The sequence below is a fragment of the Diospyros lotus genome, chromosome 14 (genome assembly GCF_014633365.1).
Source record: "Diospyros lotus cultivar Yz01 chromosome 14, ASM1463336v1, whole genome shotgun sequence".
In the NCBI taxonomy this organism is placed as follows: domain Eukaryota; kingdom Viridiplantae; phylum Streptophyta; class Magnoliopsida; order Ericales; family Ebenaceae; genus Diospyros; species Diospyros lotus.
The window spans coordinates 17872805-17897704 of NC_068351.1; the positions used below are offsets into that span (position 1 = coordinate 17872805).

Below are 24900 nucleotides of genomic sequence, written 5' to 3' on the forward strand. Positions count from 1 at the left end.
TCACAAATAGACATGGACATATAGAGCCCGAGAGCAAAACTTCAGTGGCTTGAAGGGGGGGGGGGTTAGAGAAGGCCATCTTTACCAAAAACAGAAAGGAACGCCACTTAGTAGCTAGGAGAGCCCAATCAAGGGCAAGAGAATGACCCAGAAGAGTGCCACCTAACATATTCTTCTCAAAAAGCCACCCACAGCAATGCTAATGCGGGCTATATAACCAAAAGGGCCTAATCCAAAAAAACAACTCTAGGATGGTTACACAACTATATGCACAAAAACATAACCAAACACAATCAAAGCCCTCCCTTTATTTTGGCTTGAGCTTCAAGCTTCGCCATTTGACAGCGCCCGCTGCTGCCGGGCGCTGGCCAAAACCCAAAACCCTCTTTCGAAGGTTCCACGGCCACTCCAACTACCAAAGCTCCACAAGGAAAATAGAAATGAGTAGAGGCCAAGTGCCAAGGAGAGAACAGGCGGCCTTCTAACAATTCGCCTTACATCTAATCTAATAGACAACTCATGAAACTTGCGTGACGATCAACGATTTAAGGATGAGAAAAGGCAGGAGGTGTGTTGCTCGTAGAGCGTGGAAAGGAGGGAAACAAGAACCTAGTAGTTCGGCATTGGAATTCATGAATCAATTCACGTCAGTGTTCTTTTCTTGGTTATTTCCTGGCTGTGTTTTTTTAACCCATTGGTCTCTGTTTTTAAATTTGTTCTTGTTCTTTACTGTCCGATGTTGGAGTCCGAGGGAGAAAATAAAATCCATTCTAAATTCAACGAAGAGAAGCTCCAGCGCCCACAACACTTACCCACCCATTAATCATAATAATGGCCTTAAACCATCATGATTTCATAATCTTCCATCAGCAAATAACTAATCTTTTCCAACGTCAACGAATTTAAAGGCCACCATGGATGAATTATAAAACAGCCACGAAGATACAAATCCCTTCATAGACCAGACAGCACCTCACCTGCACAATATTCTCGTCCTCACTTAAATTTTAACCCTAAAAGCCTAATATTTGCAAGAAGCCGGCCTGCCCACCAACCAAGACTCACAAGCTCCAATGGAAAACAGGCCCACAGGAAAAACACACCACCTGAAACCAAATACAAGGAATAAATATCACAATTCTGACCAATTTCTTGAGAGATTGAAACCAAATTCCAATCTTCTCTGATTTTCCGCTGAAAATTCGTACCGCAGATTTGCACGACAAACTGCCACCTGTCAGGCTGCAATGTTCTCCTTTAATTGACCACAAGCATTAGCAGGTGCTAGTTATAACTACCTGCAAGAGAGAGAGAGAGAGAGAGAGAGAGAGAGAGAATAGCCAATTAAAGTGCTAAGCACACACTGGACAAAAATGTGGTGGTCCAGCAAGTTCAAACTGAAACTGAATGCACAACTTAACTATAACATCTAAAAAGGACAAATGCATCAACCAATTAAGAGGTATTCTGCTTAGTCTGATTCCTTACTGCTGAAGGTAGGTCCATTTTCTGTAACCATTGTAGTGGCCCAATTAAAACATAAAGAGTTAAGAGGGAGGTGGTAGTGATCTGCAATCTTCACGACAAGTGGAATTTCAGTAAGACGTGTAAAAGCAGGCAACCTATTTTGAGAATTATTGTGTTCGGTAGTAATAACTTTTTTAGTAAGCTTATGTTGCAAAATTAAGGGAAAAAATAGAAATTATTTTATTATCTTAATGATACCTGACTGCCAAAAGTGATTTGCTTCCAAAATACATGTTCTTATAATAATATATATAGCTCTATTCCCACAATACCACATTCTAGAGTAGGACAACGCTATTTGGTCCTATTTCATGGTCCTGAATGATAGTCCTACTGCATGAAATGTCCAAAATGTTCTTGCATTGACATTTTGGACATTTCATACAGTAGAACTACCATTCAAGACTATGAAGTAGGACCAAATACCATTATTCTTCAGAGACGTGGCTTTTACCACATTCTCAGGCATGTTCTTTCTGTCTATCAGGCATTTTCACTTATTAGGTCTTGCAGTTAGAAGACAACTAGATCATTTATGCCCAGCGATGGGTGCATGCTTTGCTTATCTAATAAAAAAAAGATGGAAATAGATCCAAATCACTACTAAGAGTTGCAAGCAAATCCATTTATAGTCAAGTACTGAATGTAGCTCCAGAATAAAGTTGTTACCTAAATTATGATGAAACATACAGGAGCCCAAATTGCTCCAGAAGAAATCCAGAAGTTCACAAAGGGCCTGGAAGGAGACCTGCAGCACCAAACAAGTATTATTTAGCATTTGCACACACTATCAATTACCAGCAATGCAAAAGTTTAATGGGAAAGATTTAACCTTCATCTGCTTATTCATATAGGGTCAATCTTAGTAAGTACTTCACTGCCCAAAATTCATCTCTGTGTATCTGAAGAGAAAATAAGAAGTTATCTTTCTTGTTTTTTTTTTTTTAAACAGAGCATTATGCTAGAGATGAAAGGTGATGCAGAAAGTATCTGTTCTGCACTGAAGAGCGACAAAAAAACATTCTACTTGCCTGCGAGTATTTTTCTGTCGTTGACCAAATTCAACACTCGCAACCTCTGTACAGAAATGGTGTTAGTTCAAGAATGAGACAACAGACCATGATGAAAGTAAGCTAGAACCAAATTCAGTCACTAAAATAAATCTGAAAATCAAAAGGCAGCAGTATCTTACCAGGTTCCTGTGAAGACTTCCATTCACCATGTGGTTTATGTGCATTATTTTCTTTGCTACAAAAGGAAAAAATTATACATCAATATCAGTTAATTCAAACTGCAAACACTATTTATCTTATATATTTTGAAAAACCAGGCTATCTTTCTTTTACTAAATCAATAACTAGAATCAGCAAAACTTCGAAAAAGAAAAACAGTTATATTGCAAGACAAAGGGACAGGGATAGGATACAGATGAGAACATGGACAAATAAACTGACACAAAGGTATAAAAAACTTGAGGATATGGACAGTGTCACACAGCAGAGATATAATACTAAATTAGCATGGGACCTTCAACCATAAATTTAAATATCAGTTAGCATAACCAAACAAGCAGTCTTTCCATCAGTAATAGATCATTGCACCACAAATGTAAAAGCCATTTAATAGTCAATAGGTCATCTATCAACTATATAAATTTAGAAGTCAGAGGAAGATAATCTCAATGACACTTGATAACAATCTTAAAATATCAACCAAACTTCACAACAAATACCTAGTAGAAAACGGAAAGGAAAAACGGGATATACGTCTCATAGTTGTTATGCATGGGCAGAACACCTCATTCAGAACATTCAAGTTTCATAGTTTGATAAGTGAATTAAAAAAGGATGAAACATTCCAAAAAATATGTGTGAAATCAAACATCACAATAAAAACCTAACAGAAAAGGGAAAATAAAAAACAGAATATATGACCCATAGTTGTTATGCATGGACACAAACACCTAATTCAGAACATTCATGTTTCATATGCTGATAAGTGAACTAAAAGTGAACGAATGTTACAAAAACATTCCAAAAAATGCTAAAAATATAATATTGCCTAAAAAGCTAAGAACAACCAGACACGTATGCTACTTAAAATAGAGCTAGAATGAAAAAAGAAAAAGGTTGGTTTTAGACAACAGTCCTTTCCTTTGGAAATGAGTTCAGGAATAAACATCCCACCCTCACCCCCCAAATCTGACATTCTGGTTCTTGACAATGACTCTAATCTTCTAAACACCCACCCCATCTCTCCACATAGATCTGTAACAGGAAGTACCTCCAAAGAAGGAAACTCTCCTCTTCCCAGCCAATATTAGGTTAAGACAATGTGAAAGTGCTCTGCATAAAAGTGTCCTCATGTGAGATGACAGGAGTGCTGCCCATAAACATGTCTCCTAAATGGGCAGCTTTGGAATCTGGAAATGAGGAGATTATTTCTTCTTTAATTAATAAATAAATAAATAAAACAAGAAAAAGAACCACCAAAACAGGAAAGAGGGGCAAATTAGATTAATGAAATAAAACATTCCAAAAGGAGAGAATAAGAAAAGAAAGAGGGGGGGGGGGGGGTGTTGATCCCCAAAAGAGTTCTATAAGCTTCCACGCTCTCAGGATATCCTTCCAGAGAACTTCAGAGGAGAAAATATTTAAAATACTTTGAAAGAACCATCTTAACAATTAAGTTGCAAGGAAAAGACACATTAGAGGTTATATAGGTAGTGGAGATAAAATAACACAAAAACAATGTGGCAAGAAACTAAAGCAACAAACCTTGAAGCTCCTGAGGAAGATGCTGGTGAATGGGAGTGATAAGCACCATCAACAGCAATATAGGGTGGACAATACGTTGCCCCCAAAGCTCCTGCAGCACCAGCCAAAACTGGTAGCCTAGACATGAAAGAAAAACCGCATTGCTCCTTAGATTGACTAGAAAGACATTTAATTCACAGTGAAAAGGCAGTGGTAATGAGAAACTAATATTCTAAGGATAAAGACATATTGGCAAAATACCTGCAATGAATGTGATGAGAACAATTGAGAATATTATACAGCCAAAAGGCTTTATAATATTCCCCAATTTTTTCTTAAGTGAATGACTGCAGAACAGAGAGAAGGCATGACTAAAATGTTCCAACTAACCAATGGATAAACTTCTGACTTGTAGATTTGATAATGTATTGGAAAGAAGGGAAAAGGTAGGCAACAGTAACATAAGTAGAGAAGACTGACAAATCTGCAGGATCTACAAATGCACAGTTCAAAGTTGATGCATAAAGCAATCATCCTCAACAAGAGAAAGAGAACTACAGTGCACCATCTACCAATTCAAACTACCTCTTTCGTGGTGGTAATGCTAATGTATGTCATTCCTTAAATAGTGAAGGGTGTAGGAATTTTCAAAATTCTTGTATATTCATAGCACAGATTTACAGTCATATTTAAGGTGAGTCTTGACAACTTTATAAGGAAACTATCAATCTATCTTCTAAGGAAACTAGCTATTAAGGAAACATAAACAATTAGGAAACTCACTAATTAGGCAGGTAATTGAAACATAAAAACAGCTAACTATACATTCTATATCTACATTAGGAAACGTAATCTTTTGCATTCAATGGTGAGCCAATTAGCTGAGTAAGTCTTCTATTTCCTTTATTCCAAGACTCCCCCTCAAGTTGGTGAGTGGATATCTTCCATTCCCAACTTGCCAGCAATATCTTGAAACCTAAAAGTGGATAACACTTTGATTAGAACATCAGCCAATTGATTCTCTAATGTCACGTGACGGATAGTAATGAGTCCACTGTCAATTTTCTCTTTAATGAAATGTCTATCCACTTCTACATGCTTCATTCAAACATGTTGTACTAGGTTGTGGGTTGTGTGATATACTGATAGCTGATTTGTTATCACAATATAGTTTCATCAATCCACTTTCAATCATCAAATCCTTTAGAATTATTTTGATCCACAAAAGCTCACAAACACCTAGAGCCATAGCACGAAATTATGCTTCTCCATTTGATTTGGCTACCACATTTGGCTTCTTGCTCCTCCAAATAACCAAATTTCCTCCTATGAAAGTGCAGTAGCCAATAGTTTAACTCTTGTTTGTGAGAGATCCTGCATAATCAGCATCAATACATACCTCTACTACCAAGTTACTTCCCTTTTTGAACAAAATTTCTTTTCCTGGAGTAGCTTTTAAGTACTTGAGAATTCTCTAAAGTATTTGTAGATACTCCCCCTTAGGATCATGTATAAATTGACTAACTAGTCCCATAGCATAATTAATATCAAGTCTGGTATATGAGAGATAAATCAATCCTCCTACTAGCCTCTAGTCGCAAGCGCCCTTTATCAATGATTATTCCCTCCCTACTTTCTTAGCTCATTCTATGGTTTGAATCAATAGGTGTACTTACTGGTCCGCATCCAAGGAATATACTTTTGTTGGCATATAAATATCCCTTGTTTAAAAAATGTCACTTCAATTCCAAGGAAGTATTTTAGTTTCCCCAACTCTTTCATTTCAAATTCTCAGGCCAATTGAGTTTTCAGCCTCAGTTTTTCTTCCTCATCACTCCTAGTAACTATAATATCGTCTACATATATCGATAGGACTATAATATTTCCCTTACCTGAGTGTTTCACAAATAGAATATGGTCACCATTGTCTCGCTCCCAATTATAGAAAGGGGAATTATCAATAAATACAGTTGTATTCGTTAGCTAGGCAGTTAAGGAGTTAGGACAATACAACAGCCTAACCTCTACTGTTGTGAGGAAGGCTATATGTGTAACTGAAAATGGGGAAAGGGGATTATCAAATAACAGAAGAACTTTTTGTCTCTCTCTTTCTCTCATCCTTCCTACCTCTCTCTTTCTCTCTCTATCTCTCTCTCTTGTTTCTCTCCTATTCTGTTTGTGAGCAAACTTCCATAATTGTCCAAGCCCGATTCTCGGGGCTTGACATTTGTGGTATCAGAGCCGGTTATCCCCAACAGCTTCAAGGAGTGAGTCAGTAACGGAGCCGGTTGAATTTTGTCGCCGACTCAACAAAGGAGAGCCTAGCAAATTTTGGCCGTGATTTTGTTGCAACAGCACTCAAATTGCAACAAGACGAACGAACAGAAGCAAGGCAACAGTCAGGTAGGCGAGCACGACGGACTCGACACGGTCAGACCCTAGGGTTTGCAACCAGTGCGGGAGTCTAATGATGGTGGAAGAATGATTCTTGATGAGATTGATTCCCAGTGCTTCTTGGGTGTCAATTGTGTTTAACACCCAAGCAAATTCCAACAATCTAGGGTTGGAAACTGAAGGCGACACAAGTCAGAAAAGACAGGTGTGAGATGGTGAAATGGTGAACGGTGGGTAGGATCATGGTGAAGGGTGAGTCATCGGAATTGGCTGGCGGGGGCCTTGCTAGTGATCGGACTAAGGGAGAAGTGTGCAAAGAACGGATGGTGAAGGGCACGAGGATGAAGCAATTGGAGACTCAGATGGAGGCTATGGAGTTTGGGATGTCCCAAACTCAGGAGGTGATGGTGCAAACGCAGGAGGATGTGGCGATTTTGAAGGAAGCAATATGGGGAAATACGGAAAAGAACAAAGAGCTTCTGGAGCAGTAAGGGCAAAGGTTGAATAGCGAGCTCAACATGCTGTCTTCCTTGCCCCAGTTCTAGCTATCACAAATTTCCCTCTAGGGCAGGATTCCAACCCACTTCTACCAACCCAGGGCAACATACCAGGGACTCAAGGAGATCTTGAAGCGAAGGAATTTTCAATGGTTCAACAAACCCAGGTTTGGAATTCCCATTCTTTTCCTCATAACCACCCCCCTATGCCAAGATTGGAGATTCCCATGTTTGAGGGAACGAAGCCAAGATGGTGGGTTAGGAGGTGTGAAAGATTTTTTCAATTTTACAAGATGCCGGAGGAACATAAGGTTAACTTGGTTGCAGCCTACTTAAACGATGCAGCTAATTCTTGGTTCCAGGGGTGGATCTAAGATGAAGGAAATGACGGTCAGTGGGGGAATTTACAGAGGGCCTGTGTGAACAATTCGGGGAGAGAAGTATGATAGATGTGATTGAGGAATTTAGCAAACTAAAACAAGAGGGTCGGTGGTGGAATATCAGGCAAAATTTGAGGAGTTGAGGTCCCTTGTTTGTACTGTATAGCCGGGGTTAACGAAGAAGTACCTGGTGTCCATTTTTACAAGTGGGTTGAGGGAAGAACTGCGCTCAATGGTGAAGATGATGATGCCATCATCAGTGAAACAAGCAGCGGAGAAAGCCTGGATGCAAGAATTAACACTAGAAGCAATTTTTAAGTACGAAATGCCATTAAGTGGTAGTCAACCCAATAATCAGCAATTGGAAGGGATTTTCGAGGTTAACACTAACCTTGATGCAATCAAAAATCCTATGCCAAAGCAGAGGAGACAGATAAGACCATGTTATAAATGTGGAGACCACTACCGTCTAGGTCATCAATGCAAAAGACTGCTACTAACCATGGAAGGACTAGATACAAAAATTGAAAAGGACAAAGAAGAAGAGGTTATTTTCCTTGAAGAAACCGAAGAGTGCAACTTGACCAACGGGGTAGAGTTGTGTTCTATACAAGCTGTTGAGTTTGAAGAAAGGGCTGAGGCAAAGGAGAAGGATTCAAGGGTTGCACTTCTACTACTCAAAGGGAAAAGGCGAAGGAAGGGGCAGCAAGTAATGAAAGTAGGGATTAGTTGAACCATATCTATCGCTATAAATTCTAGGGGACAAGAATTTTCTTAAAGGGAGGGGAATTGTCACACTCCAGGGGTAGAAAGGGGAATTATCAATAAATACAGTTGTATCCGTTAGCTAGGAGATTAAGGAGTTAGAACAGTACAACAACCTAACCTCTTCTGTTGTACTGAAGGTTATGTGTAACCGAGAATGGGGAAAGGGGATTATCGAATAACAGAAGAACTCTCTCTCTCTCTCTCTCTCTCTCTCTCTCTCTCTCGTTTCTCTCCTATTCTATTTGTGACCAAACTTCCATAATTGTCCAAACCCGATCCTCGGGGCTTGACAACCATGACTCTACTCATACCCAAACCTCGCATCATAGCCTTAATGAATCTTCCAAACCAAGCTCGTGGAGATTGTTTTAGCTCATACAAGGCTTTCTTTAGTCTGCAAACTTTGTCAAGACCATACTTGCCATCAAAGCCCTATGGTGGCTCCATGTACACCTCTTTTCTAAGTCTCTGTTGACAACTCTCGGGAATGATTGATTGATTGATTGATTCTAGCATTATATTGATTGATTTTAGTTTCCTAACAGAAGATGTATCTTTTAGATTGCTGTATATTTATGTTATTGTAATCTTTCCAATAGGAGTAGTATTGTATATTCTATACAAGGTTCCCAAAACCATATTTGGAAACTTCCTAGGAAATAACTTCCTTATTCAACAAGGAAGTCTGTATATATTGTAATCGGCCCATTCCAAAGAATAAGAACGATTGAATCTTTTATTTCCAAGTCTCTTTCTTGACATGGTATCAGAGCCACAAGAGTTTAGTCGCTGATTTCTTCATGACTTCTGTGGTTTTATTTTTTTCTCCTTCATTTAATCTTCTCCTTCTTCACCCGACATTATGTCTTCTACCCAAAATCCAATCTCAGACACGGCTGATCCCAGCAACATGACAGAGGTTCCATTTACTGGAACTAATAGTGGAAACTTAGGAGGAGAATTGCAAATCTTCAAGTAGCTTACCGATTGAATGGAAAAAACTACTTGAAGTGGTCGCAATTAATCCGGACCTGAAAAGGGGAAACTCAGTCATCTGTTAGGAACTGGTCCCAAGGAAGGAGATCCAGCATTTGCAGCGTGGGATGAGGAAGACTCCCTGGTGATGTTCTGGCTCTGGAACTCCATGATTCCAGAAATCAGTGACAAGGTAATGTTCTTAACATCAGCCAAGGATATTTGGGATGCAATAAACCTCACCTATTCCAAGGTTCGTGATGCGGCCCAGATATATGATATGAGGACTAAGGTGGTAGCGACCAAGCAAGGGATGAAGGCCATAACAAAGTATGCAAACTCTATGGCAAAAGCTGGATCACTACCAGTGTTTGAAGATGAAGTGTAGTGAGGATACTGCACTTCATAAACAATTTGTAGAGAAAGAGAAGACGTATGATTTTCTGGTTGGCCTTAATGTGGAGTTTGACACAGTGATAGTGCAGATTCTAAGTAAGGTGGATCTGCCTTCCCTGAATGAGGTGATTTCCCTAGTACATGCAGAAGAGGGGAGAAGAGGAGTGATGCCGGAGTCTACACCAGTAGACAGCTCTGCCTTTTTGATCTTGAAGGCTCACAATCAAAATAGAGGGCCACCCAAAGAAAAGAAGAAGGCTGTGGATAGAGAATCTCTATGGTGTACCTTTTGCAAAAAGCCTAGGCACACCATAGAGAGGTGCTGGAAACTACATGGAAGGCCACCCAAAAGAGTACCACCAGCAAGGAATCAAGGACAGGGGCAAGTACATATAGCCAACAGTTATCAACAACCTGCACCTGAGTCAAAAAATCAAAATCAAGGAGAAGCTCTTGAACCTTACAAGGCGGAAATTGAAAGGCTAAAAGGTCTTCTAGGGTCCCTTGACAAGAAGACCGAGAAGGGTAACTGCTCTCTTGCCCTCACAAGTACTTATTCCTATTTTTTTTCCTTACATGCTTCAGAAATCGTGAACCACAACTCTTGGGGTATTAGACTTAGGGGGGCCTCAAACCATATGACCCCTTTTTCTCAATTCTTCATTAACTATAATCCTTGTCCAAGCTCCAAAAAGATTAAAATGGCAGATGGTTCTCTAATCACCGTTGCCGGCCAAGGAGATGTTCTTCTTAATAAACATCTCACTCTCAAAAATGTCCTACATGTTCCTAAATTGTGTACTAACCTCCTATCTATTCAGAAACTCATTGAGGACACTAATTGCAGTGTCATTTTTCATTCAAATGTTTGTGAGTTGCAAGAACAAGGCATGAAGAGAATGATTGGGCTTGCTAGGGCTAGAGGTGGTCTCTATCATCTTGAAGAACCGAGTGGACAACAAGAAGAACCATTCTCTCGTGTCATACTTAGCTTATTCTAATAAAGACCAAGTATGGTTACATCATCACCGGCTTGGTCATCCCTCCTCCTTAACTCTTAGGGTGATGTTTCCAGAATTATTTAAGGATCTAGATGTTAGGAATTTCAATTGTGTTGTGTGTGAGTTTGCAAAGTACAAAAGGGTGTCTTTTCCTCTATCTAATAAAAGAGATGATATTTTTCTTTCTTTAATACATAGTGATGTTTGGGGGCCATCAAGTGTTCCCAACATTTCTGGGGCACAATGGTTTGTTATCTTTGCAGATGATTGCACTAGAACAATGTGGCTATACTTATTAAAATCAAAGTTAGAAGTCAAAAATGTATTCCATGTATACTACGACATGATTAGGAATCAATTTAGGGTAAAAATAAAATGTTTTAGGTCTAATAATGCTAGAGAATTTTTCAACCAATACCTCTCATTTCTTTCAACACAAGGGTGTTATTCACAAGTCTTCCTGCCCTTACACCCCCCAACAGAATGGGATAGTCGAGAGAAAAAATGGTCATCTTCTAGCTGTTATTAGAGCTCTTCTATTTCACCACAATGTTCCTAAAAGCTATTGAGGGAAAGCAGCTTTGACAACCACTTTTCTTATTAATCGACTACCCTCAAAATCTCTTGAATCCCAAATTCCAATTCAACTGCTAACCAAACAGTTCCCTGATTTCCATGTGATGGTAGCCTATGTTCACATTCCTACAGTCAATAAAGGAAAATTAGATCCTCGAGCAATAAATTGTGTGTTCATTGGATACTCTCCTACTCAAAAAGGGTACCGTTGCTATCATCCTCCTTCAAAGAGACATTTTGTGTCAGCATATATGACTTTTTTCTGAAAATGAGCCTTATTTTAAACATCCCAATACTCCTGAAAATGACCTACTTGATAGGAATCATTTCTCTATTCCTCTTATTCCTGATCTATCAATCCCTTCGATATCATCTTCTATTCCAAAGGATGTGCTAGATGTGACACCAAAGAAACCTATTTCTGAGACTCCTCGACCATTGCAGGTGTATTCAAGAAGGGAAAGGCTTGAATCTGACCCTATGCAAGCCCTAGCATCCTCGGACAACCCTGGTTCTACCACAGACAGCAATGAGAATTCAGCCAGCTCTTCTAAATCTTCACCAAGTAATTCTATTACTTCTTTATACCTGCTGATAACCCCACTGAATCTGTTGAACCTACACCTAATAGTGATCTTGATTGGCCTATTGCTATTAGGAAGGGAACTAGAACTTGTACTAAGCATCCCCTACGCTTATTTCTCTCATATTCTAAACTGTCACCCAACCACAAGGCCTTCCTTACCAATTTCCACACAATTCTAATACCCAAAACTTTTTCTGAAGCAATAAGGGATAGGAATTGGAAAGATGCCATGGAGGTTGAGATGACAGCCCTAGAGAAGAACCAAACGTGAGAACTTGTGCAATTGCCTAAGGGAAAACATCTGGTGGGTTGTAAGTGGGTAAAAATATAGTAAAGTATAAATCTGATGGGTCATTGGACAAGTATAAAGCAAGATTGATAGCCAAGGGGTATACTCAAGTATACGAGGTAGACTACTTAGATACTTTTGCACCAGTTGCAAAATTAAATACAGTAAGAGTCCTCCTATCTTTGGCTGCTAATCTTGGTTGGTCATTGCAACAATTCGATGTAAAAAATGCATTTTTGCATGGAGACCTAAAAGAGGAAGTATACATGGAATTACCACCAAGATACAGCCCCATAACACAAGAAAAAGTAGTTTGTAAGTTGAAGAAGGCACTGTGTGGACTAAAACAGTCCCCCAGGGCCTAGTTTGGCCGATTTACAGGTGTGATGGCTGGTATGGGGTATAGGCAAAGCCAAGGGGATCATACCCTATTCAACACTCGGCTACAGGGGGAGTAACAGTGCTCATAGTCTATGTTGATGATATTGTTGTCGCCAACAATGATGAGGAAGGGATGAGTAAGTTGAAGAAGTGTTTGATTAAGGAATTTGAGATTAAAGGGTTAGGAAGACTAAAATATTTTTTGGGGATAGAAGTTGCTTATTCAAAAGAGGGAATTTTTATCTCACAGCAAAAATATATATTGGATCTCTCAAAGATACCAGTATGCTTGGATGCAAGGCGGTGGAAACTCCTATTAAACCAAATCATAAGTTAGGAAAGGCTTTAGAAGATGACATGGTTGACGAAGGGTCTTATCAACGGTTGGTTGGCAAGCTAATCTACTTAGCTCATACTTGTCCAGACATAGCTTATGCTGTGGGACTAGGTAGCCAATTCATGCACAACCCGAGGTAGATTCATTTAAAGGCAGTGTACAGGATCCTCCACTACTTGAAGGGAAACCCCAGGAAGGGTATTTTATTCCAAAAAGAAGAATCCATGACTCTTGAAACCTACACAAACGCAGACTATGCGAGATCTATGGTGGACAGGAGGTCAACATCAAACAAAAGTACTTTTTTGGGAGGTAATTTGGTAACATGGAGAAGCAAAAAACAAAATGTGGTCACTCAGTCAAGTGCAAAGGCTGAATTTAGATCCATGGCCCTAAGGATATGCGAGCTGCTAAGGCTGAAATTCTTGCTAGATGATCTCAAGATTAAGTGGACAGCACCTATGAAGTTGTATTGTGATAATAAGTCAACAATTAACATTGCCCATAACCCAGTTCAACATGATAGAACAAAACATGTAGAAGTGGACAGACACTTTATAAAGGAAAAATTGGATAGTGGATTGATCTGCACTCCTTATATCTCTTCAAATGATCAGTTAGAGGATGTACTAACTAAAGGTCTTCCTTTAGCAATGTTTCACAGGATGGTGAGCAAGATCGGGATGGATGATATCCACTCCCAATCTTGAGGGAGAGTGTTGACAACTCTCGAGAATGATTGATTTATTCCAGCATTATATTTATTGATTTTAGTTTCCTTACAGAAGATGTATCTTTTAGATTGCTGTATATTTATGTTATTGTAATCTTTCCAATAGGAGTAGTATTGTATATTCTGTACAAGGTTTCCAAAACCATATTTGGAAACTTCCCTAGGAAATAACTTCCTTATTCAGCAAGGAAGTATGTATATATTATAATCGGCCATTCCAAAGAATAAGAACGATTGAATCTTTTATTTCCAAGTCTCTTTCTTGACAGTCTCCATGAAGGAGTGCATTTTTTACATCATATCGCTGGGTTTCCAAGCCAAAATGAACTGGTAGAGATAATAGGATTCTCACCATGTTCATTTTTTCCACCGGTGCAAAAGTCTCTTGGTAATCCACCCCATAGGTTTGTATAGCCTTTTGCAACTAGCACTGCCTTGTACCATTCAATAGTTCCACCAGTGCAAAAGTCTCTTGGGTATTTCGATTAAGTTCAAGGTGGAGAGAAAGCTTTGGTGCTGGGAGGATAGTCTATGTAAGGAGATGAAATGGGCTATAGGATGTTGGGTACACTTTCGTGTTCCTTTTCTCTAAGTAATAGGAAGATAGAGATCACAATTTGAGTTAGCATCACAAACAATAGTGCCATCAATTTCAGAATTGAACAAGTTCAAAGTGTTTGCAATACCTAGGCTTGGAGTTGATTCTTGGACTTGCTTGAGAGGTTGTGCAGGTTGTACTTTTCTTGAATACTACTTCAGTGTCTTTAAAGGGTCATGGATTTGCACTTGTTCATGGATATTGGGAGTGTCATTGGCAGGGTCAAAGACATTTGCAGTGTCATTGGCAAGTTCAAGGACATTTGCAATGTCATTGGCAGCTTCAATGTTGTCAATATCATTTGCTGCAATGTCCTTTGTAGCAATGATATCTGCCATATCAGTAGCCCGTTCAATTGTTTTTGGGATGAAAACACTGGGAAAGGGTTGACATGATGATGGTTTATCAAGAAGGTTTGCATGTAGTTTGAGAAAGGGGATGGTACCTAAGCACACATCTTCGTTTTTGGACTACTCCCCTTGAAGATGGTTGTGAGGAGATCTGTAGAAAGGTTGAGACTCATAAAATGTGACATCAAGAGAAACATAGGTGTATTGACTAGAAGGATCATAATATTTGTAACCCTTTTGCGTAGAAGAATAACCAACAAAGATGCACTTCTTTGCCAAGGGATCCAATTTAGATCGGTGAATTTTGTGAATATGCAAGAAAGCAACACAGCCAAATACTTTTGGGGACAAATTTCTAGTAGACACAATGTCTAGAAAATGGTTGGACAAAATATGTATAGGACTATGATTGGCTAGGACTTTAGAAAGAAGACAAATTATGAGATAAGTAGGTGTTATAATTGTTTCCCCCCATAGGAATTTTGGAGCATTGAACTGAAAAAGAAGTGTACAAGTGAATTCTAGGAGATGACGATTTTTTCATTCTGCCATCTCATTTTGTTGTGGGGTTTCAACACAGGAAGATTCATAAATAATATCTTCCTTGATAAAAAAAAAGAAAAGAAAAGAGATTCTAATTGAAATAATCCCTGGCATTATCCAAGAAAAATTGTTTTATTTTTGCTCCAAACTAGGGAAAAATCATTTTTTGAAATTGAGGAAGTAGTGAACTATCTTCATATTTGTCTTTCATTAAAAACAACCAAGTAGCCTTAGTGCAGTCATCAATATAAGTGACAAACCACTTAGCCCCATGAATATCAAGAATCTTTGATGGCCCCTAAATATCAGAATGTCTCAAAATAAAAGACTGGCTGCATTTCATTGAATTGATAGGGAATGAAGTACGGCAATGTTTAGCAAATTGACACACTTCACATTGAAAATCTAGCACAACCAGATTTTTAAACAACAATGGAAACATATGTTAAAAGAGAAGAAAATGTGGATGACCAAGATGAAGATGATGTGCCCAGATCATTTCTTTATTAGATGTGGTTACAAGGGCTTGAGAGAAAGGAGACTAGTTTCCCTTTATTCGACCATTGTCAAGATCCTCAAGGTAGTACAACCCATCGCACTCTCTAGCAAATTCAATCATCTTCCCCGAGACTTGATCCTAAAATATACCATATGAGTCAAAGAATGTTAGTTTGCAATGGAGTTCTTTAGTAATTTTTTGGACAGAGATAAGATTAGTTGAAAGGTTAGAGACATGAAGGACATTTGTAAGAGATATGGAAGGGGTAAGATGAAGACTTCCTTGTCCAACAATGTCAGTGGGAGAGAGAGCCATCGGCTGTAGTAATTTTGTGGTTTCATTAGGTTGGTTTGTATGAATCAAAGAAAGAAATATCATGAGTCATATGATTAATTGCCCCAGATTCTACAACCCATCTACCCGAATCAGTCATAAGACACATACCACTTTTGGCAAGAGAACAAGAACCTAAAGATTTATCTAGGGATTCAAGAAGGCGTCTCAATCTTCCTATGTCTTCTTTGTTGAATTCTATAGACTCCTCCTTGTCTAGCTATGCAGTGTTGATTAGTGACTGCTCTTTGCTAGCCACATTAGCATTGATGTTTCCTTGGCCCTTGAATCCTCCTGTCCATGCCAAAACTTGGGCCTTACCATGCAGTTTAAAATAGTTATCATGAGTGTGGCAAGATTTGTTGCAGTAGGTGCACCACAATCCATCTTTGCTAGATTGTTTCCTTGATCCTGCTAGCCTCAAATTATTGTTTCCTTTATTCCTCCTCCAGGTCTACAAGAGATCATTGATGCAGCCTCTTGTATACAAGGTTCCAGCATAACACCTCGTCAACTCTCTTTAGCACAAACAATTGAAAAACATTCATGAAGAGTTGGTGTAGAAACCTTACCAAGGATTTGAATTCTAATCTGATCATACTCAGAATTTAATCCTACAAGAAATTCAAATACTCTATTATTTTCGAGTAATTCTTGAACCACTTGAATGTCGTGGTTGTACTCCAATTTTTCGATTGTGGTCTATTTCAAGCAAAAATCCAGTCATTTGGTTGTAATACTCGAACATTCCCCCTTGTTTGGTAGAGCTTACTTGATTCTTCAGCTCGTAGATCAATGCTGCATCTTTCTTCTTGGAGTAAGTCTAATGCAGATTTTCCCATATTTCCTTTGTAGTGGTAAGGAACATCAAATTTTTACTAATCTCTGGTTTTATGGAATTCCATAACCAAGACATAATCACTGAATCATCCCATACCCTAAATCCTAGATCTTTTTCTTTTGGGATGGGGTCAGTAAGATGTCCCATCTTCCATCTTCCTTTGAGAAAAGAGTGAACTACTTGACTCCACTGCAAGTAGTTAGTTCCATCAAGTCAATATAAAGGATTTATATTCTGGAAATCGCTTCCAATTCCTATTGCAGTGACAGTTGTAGGTGAGGCCGATAGTTCACCCATAGTAGTTGAGATAGAATCTTGAGAAGCGATTAACATATTGTGATGAAAATTGCTTTCAGCATATTTCCTTCTACATATCCTACTTGGAATGTACTCCAGGAGATGCACTGTTGTGCTAACCGACTAGGTACACCCCTAATTAGCATACAAAAATTATAATGACAATTCTACCCTCAGGAATGTGACAATTAGCTACCATATTTCATTGGCCACTTCATCAACTTGAGATTAAGAATGTATTCTTGCATGGTGACAATAGTGAGAAGTCTATATGGAGCAACATTTGGATTTGTTGCCTAAGGGGAGTCTATATTAATGTGTAGGTTAGGTTAAACTGCTTTCAACAGTCTCCTTGTGCTTGGTTTGGTAGATTTAGTAATATTGTGATGTAGTTTAATCTTAAGAGATGTGGTGCTGATCTGTCTTCTATCATCATTTGCAAAATGGTAAAATATCGTTATTAGTGTAAGTTGATGATCTTAATATTATAGGTGATGATACCCACAGTGCATGAGGCTCCTGTTTTGCAACAGTCAATAGAGGTTCATTTTTGGTACGTAGCTTTACCATTACTTTGCAAAGATGTTTCCATAACTCAAACCAGTGACCTTCCAATAAGAAAGGTCCCCTAATTGAGCTAAAATATTAAGAGAAAATTGAGCTAAAATTGTTTCTATATCCTCAGCTTCACACTCAGAATCTAAGAACCTGAAGTATTTCTCAGGCATTGAGATTGCTAGATCTCAAACTGATATTGCTCTTTTTCAGCATAAGTGCATTCTTGATCTAATATTTGAGACTGGGATGCTAAGAGCCAAACTTGTTAATATTCAAATCAATCCAAATACCAAACTTGTAGTAGATAAATGTGATCTATTGAATGATCCAAGCCAATATCAAAGACCTGGTTGGAAAGCTCAATTATTTGCTGTTACTAGACCAAACAAACCTGCTGTTAGTGTTGAAAATTTATTCTTAAGACTCATTGAATACAAGTTTTTTCTTGGGATATAGTAGGTTATATTTTGGGATATCTTAAGGATCCGCCTAGGCATGATTTTTTACATTAGGACCACAATCCAACACAGATATAGGGATATGCCAATCAGATAAGTTCCCTATCTAAAGTCCACCACAAGGTATTTATATCCTTGTTGAAGGTAATCAGTATCATGGAAAGTAAGAAAGTAATATTGGTAACTCAGCTTAGACCTGTACTTGAATATAGAGCCGTGGCAATACTATATGTGAGTTGATATGGTAAAAACATATTCTTGCATAGATTGGAGTCCAACCACAGCCTATGGAGATAATATTTGATAATCACACTACAATTCACATTGCTTCTTCTCTTGTATTTCATGATAGGCTAAAATGATTTGAGCTTGATTGTCATTTCATTCAGGAGGTGTTACACAATCCAATCTTATCAAAACTACTCATGTGATCTGAAGACCTTATAGATTTATTTATAAAAGCTTTAATGGGAGATAGAATGAACTTTATTTGTATCACGCTTGGAACTTATTATATACAAGCTCTAATTTCAGGGAAAGTAGTAATAGGTATTTATGTAATTATGTATTCTTAAAGATTTTGGCATAATATTTATATATTGTAATTTTTACAATAAATAGAAACTGAAGCAATCCTAATTGAGTATCTAGTACTCCTCATTCTTTGTAGACAATCCTAAATACTCTCGAAATTATTTTTATGGTTAATCAAGATAATATATTAGAGTTGCATAAAAAATTAACCATTAAAATCAATTTGTACCATCTTAAATTTAGTTAATAAGTTGGCAAGAAGCTTCTTCATCATGATTATTGACATAAATCCAACCAAAAATTTATGGAAGCTAGCATTGAGTATTGACACATGTCATGGACATTAAGAGGCAAAGCTAAGAACTCTCTAAAACATTCTACATTAACAGAGTACTCTCATAAGGATCACAGGATGGATCTAAGAAAGATGGTCAGATAATCAGCTCCCAAAATAGATGGCATAAAGAAACTAGATGGCCATTGACTATGAACCATGCAATATGATCAATTGGTGAATAACATATTAAAACCAGAGAAAGATGTAATGGTTAACATCTCACTTGAGAAAAGGAAAAACTACAATACCATGTCATCTCTGAGTTGCCCAGTCCAAGTTGTGATTGAGCAACATAACCAGGGAAAGCCATGCCTACAGCAGGAACACCAATACCACCAGGATGCTGGCCACCAAATGGCATCACTGCACATTGAACCAACTGAACATGTGAACATGAGAACTTTTACTTGATTGAGAACATTAAGGAAAATGTAAAAGAAGACAAGTCAAGGCATGATTGATACCAGGTAAGAAGGCTGGAGTTGCAGCAAAGTTCTGGTCGCCATGACCACTACCTACATTTCCAGATGCTCCCACAACCTGAGCACCCCCGTACAGAAAAGAACCCCTGCCACTACCTTGAACACCTTTTCCTCTTCCAATTAATGCAGCCTTGGAGTTACTTGATTCTGAAGCAAATTCGTCTCCTCCAGGTTCAGCAGAATTTATTGACAAAGCCTCTTTTGGAGAAGGTGATGGTTGATGAGATTGTCCCAACTGCTGACCAGAATCTTGCATGGAAGGTTTAACCCAATTTTGAACGGGACTTCTTTGCACAGAATGCACCTGGGTTGGCAGAGAAGCTCTGGTGACTTGGCCATGAGGTGCTCCTGGTTGAGTCGTCGCTTTCCCAGAGGCTGTCAAACCTCTCCCATGAGCCCTTGGCTGAAGAGTTTGGGTAGTATTCACAAAAGAAGATGCAGAAGTTGGCAACTGCAAGCTGGCTGAAGTCTTTCCAGCAACTGGGAGAAAAGAATCACTGATATAAAGCTTCTCTATGCCAGTGGCATCACCTACATTCTTTTCTCGAAACAATGTATTCAACTGTGGGATAGGAAAATTTTCATCCACAACAGAAGACTGCAGGTTCCGGGTAATACCTCCACCTTGAGCATCTATTTTCTGTGTCAAAGTGATTTCTTTACTGGAAGCACCAGAAGGATAAAATGGAGGAGAAGCTGAGCTCAAGCTTGATGCGAAAACTTGTTTCCTAGCAGGAACTGGATCAGATTCTGAATTCAGTGAGGCTGTAGTCGGTCTCCCAGAAGTAGTATGTGATGGCTTCTCAATTGACTTTCCCAATCTACTAAATACACCCAAAAACAGCACAGTGTTCAATATCCTGGTGAATCCAGTTAAAAGAAACAAAGGTATTTGATAATTGCAAAACTAATCTTTTACTTACTGTTTCCTTTCTGTCGTAGGTGTTTCACTATTGTTCTTTTTAGAAGGCCCATACCTTTGAGGGCCTCTGCCTCTAACAGCATTAGGAGCATCGTGCTGATTATTATCATTATATGACTTGGATTTGTTTCCTCTAGTATATCCACGATCTCCACCTCGAATCTTCCCACGAGCACGATAACGACCTCTGGAGTTCCTTGCTCCCTTGAAATATTTGTTGACTAAAATCAGAAGGTAGGTTTTTATATAGAAAATGATGTCACTGAAAATATATATTATAGTCAATCAGATAGCTCAATGAAAGCTTCACCTCTACATAGTGCCTTTCCTGGAGAGTCATCTCCTCAAACTTCTGGAGAGTCATCTCCTCAAACTTGTCATGGCCCCACTTCATGTTGTCTTTTGACTCCCACAACTTCCTTCCAGTTCCACCCACTGTCCGCCTAAACTAACAGAAGGTTACTATTACCAGAACCAGAGAGCCACTGAAATATTCCCCAAACAAGTAACAGGAAAGAAAGGAAAATATTTTTTAATAAGAAACAGAAAAAGGAACTAATTAAAAGAAATACATACCAAAACAAAGGGGGCAAACCCTGAAGAAACAGAAAGTAAACGAAACAAAACAAACTGCTTGTGAAGAAACATCATTCAAGAACAAGCGTAAAGAACCTTACGGAAAAGGAAACATTATCCCTCAACTACAAAAACAGGGAAGAACTGAAAATGTTTCCTTTTAGGGTAAATTACATTGATCATCCTGAGATTTTGGTAAGATAAAGTATCCTCACATTAAGCTTTAAAAGGATTTTTACAATCATGTAAACTTCTCCAATATTCACCTTACAGACCAAAACCAGAAATCCCACTCCCTGGTGTAAAATGCAACTCCTAACTAGAGATTAACACAAAATTCAAATTCTGTTAAAACTTCTACAAAAGCATTTGAAATCAAATACCTGTTTTCATCATATCTCACCAATAACTAGTTTCTAAATGATATTTATCTGTCCAAAGTTTACACTACAATGGATGTGATGAGTAGTTGTTTCAAGATTGGCTTAAATCTTCTTGCAATTGCTTGAGGCTTGGTCTTCCCTAATATTTCATTCTCATAACCTTTCAAAAGAAAAATACGTAGTAAAACAGAATCACTCTGAACTTCATCACACAACACAGTCTTTCTGTGGATAACATATACAAAAAACACAAACCATAGGACTTCAATGATTTAAAATCTCCAATGCTATTGTTCAAAAACTTTTAACTAGTGAAGTTTCAAGTTATGGATAAGATCACTTCCAAGCCAAAGCCCACAAGGATGTTTATGTTTACTTTAATATTACAGTTTACCATGTTTAGTAACAAGCAGTCACTTTTTAATGTTTACAGTTGACAGTTAAAAAGCTATTCCACTTTAAAAATTCCAGTAACAACATCAAACCTACCACATTTAGTCAAAAAGTACAGGTAACATGCAGGAAAAACATTTCATATGTCGTGGTTTATGCCAATATGCTGCAAACATAGTGGTTTATCAGAACAGAGAGTTTTATTTAGCATTAGCAGTAATAGATCAACAGATATGAGGTGGGAATTTACAGAAATCACTAATGCATATTGCTTTATTATCTCATGAACACAACTCCACCAATTCCTTAATGTTAGAATTCAAAAGGCAATGCCCAGAAATTATTGTTTACTTGTAAACTTCCACGGAGGTGCAACAGAAGCAAGAAGCAAAGCAGAAAACTGAAATAGATCTACTGTTGTGGCTTCATAACAAGAGTTCAGTGTTAGCGCCATTATGGAAGGTAAATTCAGTGGCTTCTAACCAAATTAAAATTAAAAAAAAAAAAGAGGCAGGTATGGTAATGAAGTGTTCACTCTGGCAGTATTGAAAGCAAGTTACTCTAGGCAATTGCTGCTGTCAAACATTGCTCCTGTAATTTAAACTAATAAGTAGATTCAACCAAGTTTATATCAATAGCAATTTAAATGGTTCATCCTTACAATAAGGTAAAGCTTATTCTTGTTATGGACTTTGTCCTGCATGCATGACCGGCAATAAACTCTATTTCTATGCATACCAGCTAGGGAACCAAGTTACTGTTCAACAATATGGTACTGAAAACCTGGCATAGAAAGCAAAAGGCCTAAACCATCCATATTTGTCCATCTACTGAAACAATAAACTTCAGTGATTCAAATGACAAGAAGCGAAGAATACAAGATGGGTAAAAATAAAAAGTCAAGCAAGAAGGCGTGACCGAACAAAGATGATAGGACGAGAAGACTCAACAATCAACATCGCTTTCTCATGCCAAACAACTCTGAAAATGCGTTGATATTCAGGATGAAGATAAATGCAAGCTATGTCACTAAATTAACGGTAATACCTGTATCGACCACCACGGGCATTGTCTCGAAACCTGTCATCGTGCATGTAGAAAGCACCGGCGGTCGGCACCGCAAAAGGCTCATTCTCTTTCTTCTCCTGTTCAACCTGATTCCCTCCGTCAAGCTCCGGAAAAGACTCGCTAACAGATCTTCCTGTGTCCAAATCCAATTCCTGGACCGTCGCCGCAGCCTCGCCGCCAACTCGGGCACCGTCCTCTTCCGGCATCTCCTCCTCCTCGTCCTCATCTTCCTCATCCTCGACCCTCTCCAACTCTTCTTCCTCAATCTCGGATTCTTCGTCGTCATAGTCCTCCGGAGCGCCCCGGCCGTCGGATTCGCCATCCGACTGAATCGCAACACTAGAAACCCGCTCCCGCTCAGTCTCAGGCGCTTCTTCTTTCCCCTGCTCCTCGTCGTCGCTGGCCTCCCTCCGCCGCATCGTCAGCGACCGCTTCGCCTCCTCCGGATCACTCTCGTACTCCGCCTCTTCCTCGCCAGTAGTGGCCATCTACTATCAGACGACGACGACGACAAAGAGAAAAAAAAAAAACCCTAAGTTTGCCCCCAAATTCACAGGCGGAACTCTCTCAAGAAACTGGAACCAAATTTTGAAGGGAAAAGAATGGGAAGTGGATCGAAAATGGAGGGTTTATGGGTTGCTGCAATCTATCCATCAGTTGAAAATAAAATCCTATTAAATTTTCTTTTTTCTTTTATTATTATTATTATTATTATTATGGATTTGGGTTAGGTGCGGGAAGGAGAGCGACACCGACACGGTGGGCATCGCGACTTCTCACCCTTCCTCGCCACCACTGAAATGGAGATGATGAACGTACGAAGACGTTCCAGTTTATCTATATATATATATATATATATATCAATTTTGTTATTTTACATATAATAAAATATTTATCTAACTCAGATAAATTGAGAGAAGTTGTAGGCTTATTTGGAAGTGAAAGCTACACACTCACCCTTACTATCTCGCGTCAAATAATATTTAATTAAAAGTTTTAAAAAATAACATTAGTGTGACACAATTTTTTTATTATATCCCAATGTTTGTTCCTTTTTCAAGATCTCAAACGTGAGCTCCTTTTTGGGATTATTTTTTATTTAAATTATAAATTTTGTAATAATCTCACTATGCCAGTTTTAGAATTTTATTTAAATTTTAAATTTATTCAAAAATTAATAAATAATTAACAGGGTATTGTTGAAATAAAAAAATCTTTTTTTTTCTGTAAATGAAATAAAAAAATCTTAAAGAGGATATTTTGGGAAGTATAGTTTTTTGAATGCGAATTTGCTTAAATAATAGGAGAGTAGGTAGATTAAAATGTTATTTTTTTATTTAAATATTAAATTTATTCTAATATATATATATATATAATTTTGATCTTTTAAGTAACGTTACTTAATTTATATTAATCAGTGATAATGGTGATAATTCAAATATAATGATATTATGGAGTTTGTCCATTTGATTTTTTAAATATAACAACTTGATAATATAAATCTCGCATCATTATATTTAAATTGTCATAATAACGCTAATAAATATAAATTAAACAACGTTACTAGATCAAAATTATATATATATATATCTCAAATATAATTATTAGGGTTATTTTTGAAATATAAAAGATGCAAAGGGGCATTATGAAAGTTAAAAAAATGCTTCACCATATAGTAAGAGATGTTTGCTTATATAACGATTACAATTTAGTTTTTATATTTTTTAGGTGAAATTTAAATGAATACTAGATTTAGTGTGATGATAAATTTAAATATGTTATAGTTTAAACATCATGAGTTAAAAAATACATCGAGAGTATTTCGAAAATTCATTTGATTGATAGTATTTTTCAATACTAAAGCACTCTATGTGTTTATGTAATAATATAAATTAGAGGTGTGACATGTACTATGCACGTGTAAATTAAAAAATAAATTATTTAAATAAAGGTTTATTGGACGACAATTGGTAGTTGTAATTCAATTTTTATATTTTTTAGACAATATTTAAATGGAAATTAGATTTATTGTGGTGGCAAATTTGAGTATATTATAATTTAAAGATTATGAGTTGAAAAATATATAGAATATATTTTAGAAATTCACTTTATTGACAATTTTTTAACTCCTA

General features: G+C 37.8%; 1 protein-coding gene across 5 annotated transcripts; it reads right to left on the reverse strand.

Annotated features, from left to right (window-relative positions):
- Window positions 1–751: 751 nt before the first annotated feature.
- On the reverse strand, window positions 752–23577 carry LOC127790334 (protein MLN51 homolog). Of its 5 annotated transcripts, XM_052319792.1 has the most exons (13): window positions 22748–23577; window positions 20659–20791; window positions 20350–20552; window positions 20045–20250; window positions 19409–19906; window positions 19193–19307; window positions 4305–4421; window positions 2720–2775; window positions 2559–2604; window positions 2360–2429; window positions 2197–2275; window positions 1209–1298; window positions 752–1106 (listed from the first exon to the last, which is right to left on the reverse strand). In XM_052319792.1, the coding sequence occupies exons 1-10, from the start codon at window positions 23254–23256 to the stop codon at window positions 2402–2404; spliced, it is 1911 nt and encodes a 636-aa protein (XP_052175752.1). In that variant the 5' UTR covers window positions 23257–23577; the 3' UTR covers window positions 752–1106; window positions 1209–1298; window positions 2197–2275; window positions 2360–2401. The 5 variants fall into 5 exon arrangements, with proteins under 5 accessions (XP_052175752.1, XP_052175751.1, XP_052175748.1 ...); XM_052319791.1 differs by having other exon boundaries at window positions 19409–20247; XM_052319788.1 differs by having other exon boundaries at window positions 19409–20250.
- Window positions 23578–24900: the final 1323 nt, after the last annotated feature.

Excerpts from the sequence above, each read along its gene's own strand:
- LOC127790334 (XM_052319788.1), bottom strand. The coding sequence starts at position 23,256 with ATGGCCACTACTGGCGAGGAAGAGGCGGAGTACGAGAGTGATCCGGAG. Across the intron at positions 2,776-4,304 it reads TCTTCCTCAGGAGCTTCAAG|CAAAGAAAATAATGCACATA; the intron begins GTTTGTTGCTTT and ends TTCCTTTTGTAG. Across the intron at positions 2,605-2,719 it reads GAAGTCTTCACAGGAACCTG|AGGTTGCGAGTGTTGAATTT; the intron begins GTAAGATACTGC and ends ATTTCTGTACAG.